Source organism: Salmo salar, chromosome ssa16 (genome assembly GCF_905237065.1).
Source record: "Salmo salar chromosome ssa16, Ssal_v3.1, whole genome shotgun sequence".
Classification (NCBI taxonomy): domain Eukaryota; kingdom Metazoa; phylum Chordata; class Actinopteri; order Salmoniformes; family Salmonidae; genus Salmo; species Salmo salar.
This window is the reverse complement of record NC_059457.1, coordinates 31,748,833-31,759,264: the sequence shown is the minus strand read 5'-3', so window position 1 is coordinate 31,759,264 and position 10,432 is coordinate 31,748,833. Positions and strand designations below refer to the sequence as shown.

At 41.9% G+C, this 10,432-nt stretch overlaps 1 protein-coding gene across 6 annotated transcripts in view; it reads right to left on the bottom strand.

The window, feature by feature from the left end:
* Positions 1-10,432, bottom strand: part of LOC106573726 (core-binding factor subunit beta) — a 39,032-nt gene continuing 28,600 nt past the window's right edge. For 3 of the 6 annotated variants that reach the window (XM_014149038.2, XM_014149039.2, XM_014149037.2), the window contains 3 exons: positions 6,806-6,922; positions 6,462-6,557; positions 1-3,173 (listed from right to left, as the gene is read on the bottom strand). In XM_014149038.2, coding sequence (XP_014004513.1) covers positions 3,102-3,173; positions 6,462-6,557; positions 6,806-6,922 — 285 coding nt within the window. In that variant the 3' untranslated portion in view covers positions 1-3,101. Of the gene's footprint in view, positions 3,174-5,834; positions 5,883-6,461; positions 6,558-6,805; positions 6,923-10,432 lie in introns of all 6 variants that reach the window. The other 3 variants (XM_014149041.2, XM_045697166.1, XM_045697165.1) reach the window with 3 other exon arrangements.

The window sequence follows — 10,432 nt, the reverse complement described above, 5'->3', positions numbered from 1 at the left end:
TAAAAGGTTTGTTACAAGTTTATTATGAAACACGTCAAATTCAACACTTCAGATTTAAATTTCCCCTTAACAAAACAAGCTAAACAAGCTAAACCATAAAACAGAAAGAAAGAAAACTAAATTCTTCAGTAAAATCTTAAAAGGTAGGCCATTAAACACAGAAATACACAGTTCTTCATAGCATAACCTGAACACAACAACGGTCAACCTGTATCAATAACTTAAAACAAATAAGAAAATAAACAATTTATTTAAAAAAAATGTGAGCAAACTAGGAAATAGTCTCTGGTGTGTAACTTGCCTTAATGCCAGCATTAAGTGAAGGGTGAAGCTCAGACAGGGTTACAGCTAACTGAGACTCTGGGGAGTAGGCCTACACATGAAGGGAAAGATGAATTATATTGGAAATCCAGGCTGGGATTTGTCATAACTGCAGTGTTTTTTGGACATTCCTGACCTCATGCAAACATATCGTACTATCTAACCAACATTTCAATGAAATAAAGGTTCAGAAAATCGTGAAGTAATAAATACCCAATATTTCTATTTGTTTTTGGTTGTAGCTGGAGGTAGGCCAGTTAGTTTCTGAGTGTCCAATACATTTTGTAATTCTATTCAAGAGCACTGACACTTTGATCGGGTACCCTATACACTGGAGTAGTTATCAAACAAACCATTTGAAATAGAGCTCTCAGAAAATTGTGAAATACTGTACACATTGCATAAACATCACTGTGGAAGGTAGCACAAACCTGTTAGTTCCTGCTACCTACATTGGTATGCTAACTTGAGGTGACACACCGTGCTTCTACACCTGCATTGCTTGCTGTTTGGGGTTTTAGGCTGGGTTTCTGTACAGCACTTTGAGATATCAGCTGATGTAAGAAGGGCTTTATAAATAAATTTGATTTGATACACTAAAGCAACAGGCTAAGACCATACACAATGTTTTAATGAGCTAGAAATGCAAAAGAACTGCATCATTAGTGGGATGTGAAACATTATGCAAGTATGTGATATGAAAGTATTTAGGATAAAAACCTAAGACCATAATCCAAGGAAATACAATCACATGCAGTATGAAATTAGAACTTGATTCCCTAGCAAAGTGTGACAAACTCCTGCCTCTCCCACTGTCCACCTAAACCCCATTATTTCTGACCTGCACATCCACATCTTACAACTTGCTGTCTACCGTTCATCCCTTTACAAAACATTGGCTACTTCCTCCACCTTTCCTCTTTATTCAAATTAAAGCAAAGGAACTTTGAATAAAATACTGAGCTGATGCATTACAAATGATTGGTGGAAAACCACATTACATTATTAGTACATTACTGCTGCTAGACTTGACCTTGGCTTTCTCCTTTCATTTCAAATATTGAGCCTCAGACTGTACAATCCATCACTGTTCAAACTGAATAACATACACACCTGTATTTCTGTGATTTATCTTACTTATTTTATCTCCTCACTGACTCTTTACCTATTTCATCCCAATATTTCATGACTGGTTGAAACAGCGTTGGATTGCAAGCCTTCTATCTCTTTTAAAGATTTTGCTCTCTCTTATCTTCAGTACAAACAACTTGGTAACACTTTATTTGGGTAGTCCCAAGTAGATGGTTCGTAGATGGTCCGTAGATGTTCAATAACTGTAAACAACATTTCAACTAACTATCCACTAACCCCAACCCTAGCCCAAACCTTAACCCTAACCCTTATTTTAAATTCTAAACCTAACCCTAATTTTAACCATAACTTTAGCAAGCAGTTGCTTATCATCAGATAGCTTGTTGAACGTATGACCATCTGTATATCATCTATACGCGACTATCCAAATAAAGTGTGACCGACAACTTTATATGAATAAACCATTATAACTATTCCGCTAGGGGAAGAGAAAGAAACACTGACAACAGCTAAATAATTGATCAAACTCAAGGATATTCAGATAACCTGAAACATACGAAACAAAACTGTTGGGTATGTTAGTGAGACAATGTTGCTGTGCATTATTTTCTGGGAGAAATTTACTGCTTAGACGTTATAAACCCTGATCTAGATGAAACGTGAAATAAAGAGAATAATAAAAATAAAAAACAATGCAGAGGAGAAAGACTATTTGCCTCAATTTACAGAGAGCGAGCTCAGCACTGACCTCATTGTGTGCTCTGTGCTGCTAGTCTCATGTTCAAAGACTGTTACAATAACATTAAAGAGGAGACAGGAAGACAGAAAGTGCCTCTTTGTAAAAGTAACTTTTCTAGAACACAACTTTATATATTCTACTAACATCCCATATGAAAGCAGAAAGACTGACAAATACAGTATGTATATAGAGAAAAGAAATACAAAAAGTAAACATCATGACTTTCAAACAAAACATGAATAAAATAATAACAAATACAATTTCATTAAAATAGTGCTACAATAGAATAAGAGATAGCTTTTAGGCAATCGTTTACAGTCCTTTATAAATACAAAATAAATAGGTGATTGAATGGTAACTATTTGTACTTGATGGTAGGCCTACTTCCAAACTACCTGATGGAAGTTGATACTCAATAAATAATCATCAAAACTTGAAAAACAAAAATTCATTTATGCTCAGTGCTCCTCAGGTGCTCCTTGAAAACAAACTTTCTGGGAAATAATAAGAGAGATGGAAACAGACATTTGGATTCATTAGAAATACAGTATATCAATTTAGAAAATAAGTTATTATTTAAGAACAAATATGTTGCATTTAATAATCACCCAGTAATTTCCTATTTATAAAGCATTGTAAATGAAAGTGCCTCCAAAATATTTTGCATAGGGGGACAAAAGAAAACATAGATAGGCGCTCCATGCATACAGAAGGCGAAGTGGGGACTAAACTGAATGTATCACATAGTGCAAAACCCCGCAGAAGACAACGAGGTTTGGGTCGATCCCCTTAACCCACACTTTAAAACTAAAAGGAATCCCACCCCACCCCCAAATCCCCAGCAATGTGGACTTTGGTCTCTCCAGTTAACAGCTTGGTGACAGGGTGTGAGACTGGCATAGTATGATGGACAGATCACCCTGACCCACTCCCTGTGTCTCGCTGGCCTCTAGCGCATCTTGTGATCATCAGCGTTGTTACCCATGTTGGTGCCAGGGCTGGGGTCCTGCTGTCGCCTGGGCTGTGTCGGAGGGGGGAGAAAGAGAGAACAGATTTGATACAGCCAAAAATACCATAATGAGTGTGTGTGTGTGTGTGTGTGTGTGTGTGTGTGTGTGTGTGTGTGTGTGTGTGTGTGTGTGTGTGTGTGTGTGTGTGTGTGTGTGTGTGTGTGTGTGTGTGTGTGTGTGTGTGTGTGTGTGTGTGTGTGTAACGTATTGAAAGTGGCCTCAGATGGGTGCAGTACATTCAGCAGAGGGCACCAGAGAGTTTCCTGCTGAGGCTAAGGGGGGGAGTCATCAACATTACACGCTTTAAAAATAAAAAATGACTTGTCTGCCTGTCACAGATACATATGTTTATGCGTCTACTTCTAAATCTCTCCCAACATAGATATATGTAAGACAGACAGACAGGCAGACGGACAGAGGGAGAAAGCAGACGCTGGTACAAGTCTCTGAGCTGAAATGGCATGTAGTCGTCATCCAAATGACTCACCATAATAGCTTCTTTTAAACCTGGTCTGGTTCAGTCTACTACTCTAATCCTAAATGAGACATTCTTCCTCTTCAGAATCATACATGTAAATAGTGTCTTCAAAACAATTAATGATATATATTATATCGTAGTTATTTATTACTGCAATATTGTGAATTTCTGAAGATTTTATGAACTGGCCAATCACAGTGTTACTAGGTTGTTGGAGAGTGATTTCGAAAGCAACAACAACACACACACACACGCACGCACGCACGCACACGCATACACATGTGCGCTGCTCCCTTAGTTAAAAAATGAAGGAAAATAAATATTTGAAGCGTCCTTGAGTTAAAGGAAAGAACGTCTATATAAAGGTTCCCCCTTTCAGCCAAAACACACCAGTTAGAGTTGGGTAATGGTTGGTGAAAAAAGGCTTTCTCATACCACACACAATGTAATGTGAACTGGACCAACCTCCAAAACCAAACAACAACTAAAACAATCAGGAAGGGTCACACTATTTTTACAATGATCTGAAACATGGACTCAATACATAATAATATAACATGTACTATTTATTCTTCATCCATCTCATCTTCATCAATCATCTAGATGGCCATCACTGTCCTGTCCTGTATCGCTCCTACACACATGCACACACACAGACACCAAGAAAAACACAAAACCTGAACAAAGAACATGAACAAAACACGCAAAGGCCACACAACGTGGGAATTACCCATATATGCTTTACTTAGACACACATACTCAAAGCTGACACTGACAACCTTGCTAGAGAAGAGCTGTGATTTTGGAACTAAATGACAGGTTTCTAAACCCTTTAGAGGCCTCCTAGCTCCCACTTTATGGCATACTGTCATTGTGCTGCTGGCCTTTATTGAGTTATGGTGGACTGAGTATAGGATCACAAGTTCAGACCACAGAAATGTAATGGTTGAATGTCCTTTAGAGCCAGGCGCCCACATCACATAAAAACATGGTCCTGTGCTGTCCAAATGCAAATATTATCTTTTATCTAAAATAAACCCAACAATATCAGCTTCCTCCCTCCTTGAGAGGACACCAGAGCAGGGGGATTCAACAATTTGAGAATTTGCTAAATGCTATAGTCCAATTAGAAAATTGTGAATCAGAGCAGTTCAGGAGACGACTTTCTGCTATTTCAACATAACTTGGATGGAAAAAAACATGTGAAGAAAATGATTATGGGGTTTCATTTTTCCACCACAGTCCGTATTTGAGAATGAAAGGCATGGAAAGGGTTTAGTTGGAAGATGTGTCATACATTGACTACATGCACACCTTCCACACAATCCTGTTTGAGACTATCTCCTCCAGGCTCCATGTCAGACACGTCCATTTTCCTTTTTCTTTGACCAATAATACCTCCATGGCTTATTGATTTTCAGAAGAAAGGAGTCCATTCTTCCTGAGGGAGCTTGAGGGTATGTTACTGAGGGAGGAAATACTAGACGTGAACATGAAAGCCCTCCTTCAGATGCTCCCTCCCTCCCTCCCTCTCTCCCTCGCTCTCCCTCTCTTCAGAATCATGTGCTGCCAAGCTGTGGCAGATATGTCCCAGCAGGCCTTGCAGCGGACTCCTCCGGCAGCAGGGTGAGGGTGGGTGGTGTGTGTGTGTGTGTGTGTGTGTGTGTGTGTGTGTGTGTGTGTGTGTGTGTGTGTGTGTGAGGAGGTCTGTTCTCCATTAGGCAGTGGGGGGAGAGTGTGTGTGGGGGGTCTGTCTTCCAGATTATACCCTGGTAGGATTTCCTGGCCTGCACACATCATACTATCAGAAAATCAGAAAATGCATTTAAAAAATCCAGAAACCATATTCATATGACTGACCATGAGATTTTGGGGAATGAGAGAGAAGGAACCCACATTATCACTAAGCATTCATTACACAGTGTGTTAACTCAACAAATACTGTTGACATGTAACTTTCTTTCTCTCTCTCTTCACTCACTCGTTCACTCTCTCTATTTCTTCACATGCAGGCACTAAAACAGGCAGACTCAGATACTTTAAATTGTTCACATACATGCACATGCTCTCGTGTTGATTCACAAACACACAGACACCTCACTACGCACGTAAAAACACACACATCCAACACACACACACCACACACAGGGTTTAGTGCATGACAGAGTGATATTGAAAAGCAAAGAAGACAGACCCTAGTCCTTGAATGCCATCAGTCCCAGATTTTTGATGCCACAGGGTCCTAAAAAAACACAATTTGGTTTTCATCTTAGGGGGGTGCATTTAGGATCAATCTGAGAAGAAATGAATACGTTTCTTTCTGTTCTTATTATGAATAGACTCTTCATGCACTAAACCTACTGTAGATACCATAACAAATACTTTTGAATAAAATACACACGCACACGCACGCACGCACGCACGCACACACACACACACACACACACACACACACACACACACACACACACACACACACACACACACACACACACACACACACACACACACACACACACACACACACACACACACACGATAACTCAGACAAACACACAATAAGTTCAAGATTTGTGTTAGAGAGTTGAATATCTAAAACAAACCGGGTTATTCACACAACTGTCATGGTACAGCCTTAGGGGAAATTGGCAAGGGTTCTCATGGTAACAATCTTTCTACATATAGCACACAGGGGACACAAACAATCACATCCTTCCAACATCACCATTTTTCCTTAGCACTAATCATGTGACCACGGGGACATTCAGAATCTGTCAAACCCCTAGCCCACCGCATCCCCAGTCTGTCCAGTCTCTCTCACCTCCAGGTCCTCTCTGTGCGAGCGGTCCCTGTCCTCAAAGTCCCGGGTCCTCCTACGTGCATCCTCAAAGGCTGCCTGCGCCAGGGCATCCTCATGCTGAACACACACAGAGGGGGAGAGACACAGTTTGTTTGGACCAGTGAGTGGTTGTTTTGGTTGTATATGTAGGGGCAGCGGCATAACATGTTCAGTGTAGTTCTAGTTAAGCAATTTAAAAGTAGTCCCTCTAGAGGTGTACTGTATGTAAATGTGTATATATTGTAGCTAATTGTTATATCTATTTGTATGTATTGTATTGGTGGTGCTTGGGGACCAGGGGTGTGATGAATGATGTGCTACAGTACCTGTGCTCTCTCCTCATCGAACTCCAGACATCCCATCCCATCCAGGCGCAGCATGTCTATCCAGCCCTTCCAGATCACACACACTCCATTCAGGATCATAGGGGCCTTCAGGTACACCTGCAGACAGACCACACAGACACAACAACGCTCTGGCTCAAACATCTAGGAAAACATATACTACCAAATGAATGCACAGATCTGGGTACATTTTTCAACCACTCAGATAAAAGTGGTATGTTTTTCTCAAATATCAAAATAGAGGAAAGGGTCACTCAGTTCACTAGAGACACTTCTGTCTCTGTCTTCTCCCATTCCGTCTAAGACTTAGGGGAGGGGTAAGAGGGATGGGAGGGGTGCTGATTGGAATAAAAGAGAAAACCTCAATTGCGTCAGAGTGGCTTGTACAATAGGGGGTTTGAATTGTAAAACACATGCAACCCATTCTGAGCAAACAGAAAGAAAGGCCCATTGAAGATCCTCTCGAATCTAAACAAGGAAATGGTTCTCTAGTCCCACGTACAGGCATACATACACTAACATTCCACTTTTTCTCTCTTCCTGTCTCACCTCGGGCCCAGCCAAGGCCCAGCCTAGCTCACTGAGATGTTTTCTTCCTGCCATGTTGCTGTTTATTTATCAAGGCTGCTGTAGGATGGAGAGAGACAGAGAGACAGCAAACCAAGGCTCTCCTATGAGAGATCAGTAAATCCTGACTTTATTTATACAAATTAGTGTGTGTATATACATTAATGCCCTATCGCTAAGTATGTTTATATCCATATGAGACATGAGAGAAAGAGAGAGAAAGAGAGCGAGAAAGAGAGAGAGAGAGAGACAGCAAGAGAGAGGAGGAGAGAGCATGTACAGGACTCCATGGCAGTGTGAGAGAGAGAGAGAGAGACAGAGAGAGAGAGAGAGAGACCTGAGAGAGAGACTGCCCCAAAGAGTGAAGAACCAAACAAAAGCAGGATTAAGAGAGACTAAAAAAATACAACAAAGATAGATAGACGAGAGAGAGACAGACAGACAGACAGACAGACAGACAGACAGACAGACAGACAGACAGACAGACAGACAGACAGACAGACAGACAGACAGACAGACAGACAGACAGACAGACAGACAGACAGACAGACAGACAGACAGACAGACAGACAGACAGACAGACAGACAGACAGACAGACAGAGGGGGAAAGAGCATGTACAGGACTCCATGGCAGTGTGAGACAGAGAAAGGGGTATAGTATATGGTTGTCTGTTTGGCTCAGGGCCATAGAAATAGCACATCCCTGAGGCTTTGGAATTCAGTTCCAGACAAAAGCGTGCAGTCTGTCAGTCTGTGGGTGATGTTTATTTCTGTAGCTGGGAGTATAGGGAAGGAGGAAGAGAGAGGGGACGGGGCTTTGGCTATAAACACGTATACCCTCTTTCAGACACATACACACACGTAAACCTAATCACTCTGAAACCCAAACACCAATCCTAGCCATAAACACACACACTCACAAACATACTGTCTGAGAGGCCAAATACTGTCTGCACAATGAACAACTTATTGATTTCACAGAACAGCCAAGTTCCCAGTTGTCAGGTGAGTCAGCACCTAGAACCATATCCTCTCTCCCCTTTCATTCTTCCAACTCTCTGTCATCACACCACTCTGACATCTATCCCGACTCTCTGTCATCACACCACTCTGACATCTATCCCGACTCTCTGTCATCACACCACTCTGACATCTATCCCGACTCTCTGTCATCACACCACTCTGACATCTATCCCGACTCTCTGTCATCACACCACTCTGACATCTATCCCGACTCTCTGTCATCCCACCACTCTGACATCTATCCCGACTCTCTGTCATCACACCACTCTGACATCTATCCCGACTCTCTGTCATCACACCACTCTGACATCTATCCCGACTCTCTGTCATCACACCACTCTGACATCTATCCCGACTCTCTGTCATCACACCACTCTGACATCTATCCCGACTCTCTGTCATCACACCACTCTGACATCTATCCCGACTCTCTGTCATCACACCACTCTGACATCTATCCCGACTCTCTGTCATCCCACCACTCTGACATCTATCCCGACTCTCTGTCATCACACCACTCTGACATCTATCCCGACTCTCTGTCATCACACCACTCTGACATCTATCCCGACTCTCTGTCATCACACCACTCTGACATCTATCCCGACTCTCTGTCATCACACCACTCTGACATCTATCCCGACTCTCTGTCATCACACCACTCTGACATCTATCCCGACTCTCTGTCATCACACCACTCTGACATCTATCCCGACTCTCTGTCATCACACCACTCTGACATCTATCCCGACTCTCCAACCAAACAATACGTCTTCCTCCCTGGCAACTAACTCTCCTCCCTCATCTCTCTCTCCACACCCCACACCTCAGGTCCTTTACTAGGGTTCCATTGCAAAAAGTATTCACATTTCCACTTTCCACCAGGGATAAAGAGAAAACTAAGCCCATTCCAACTGCCTCTGAAAGCACTGAATCAATCGATTTACACAGGTTTAAATTTACCAAAGCAAATATTCTATCTTTTCACTATCAACTGAATAGATCTAGTACACAAGCTGCACCTAATACGCACTACACTACACTACACTACACTACACTACACTACACTACACTACACTACACTACACTGCACTACACTGCACTACACTACACTGCACTACACTACACTGCACTGCACTACACTACACTACACTACACTACACTGCACTGCACTGCACTACACTACACTAAACTTCACCACACTATAACACAGTGTTTGACAAAGACATATAGGCTACATGCATTAATGTGAACTAATGTGAAATCTGCACCACAGCACAGGCACATGGTTATGCATGAGATGAAATGCAAGGACTTAAATATGCACCATAAGTGGTTCTGAGAATCCATATACCATGGGGCAGTGAGTTTAAAATAAACAGATGAATGTCTGGTTACATATATTTTTATCATTTTGGATCTCTCCACCTTTTTTGTCCCCCACCGGCCAACTTAAACAGAGCTTCCCCCCACCAATACAGGCCTTTTAGCCATCAATAACACGTTTAAACAGCCTGTCTCAGGTCCTTCCAGAAGGAACATTCAGAACTCCATCAGGCTAAACACACAGTTTATATTGGGGGGATCCCAACAATGCAGACATGAGAAAAGCAGCTATACTCAAATCCTACCCCTCTTTCCCCCAGGTTAATTTGAGGTGATATATACTGTATACATACAGACATATATTCTGTATACACCGGAGCAGCTCAACCCATCCGCCCTCACAACTAACAGGGCACTGGGTTTAAGAAGGCTTAGTGATATCAGAGAAAATATGTTATAACTATATGTATACATATATGATTTGTTATTTGATGTGTGTGAACGGAACTCTCCAACCCTGACCTACTGTCTCACACTAACCCTATTGGGTTTTATGTGGAGCCAGACCATGCAACTTAGAGAAAGGAGAGTGAGGAGTGGGGCAGATTGAGTCTGGTTGAAGGGAGGTGGGGTTGACGTGGTTTATGGCCTGTTGAGTGGTCACTGGTGTCCTGGAGAGATAATTGAGTTTG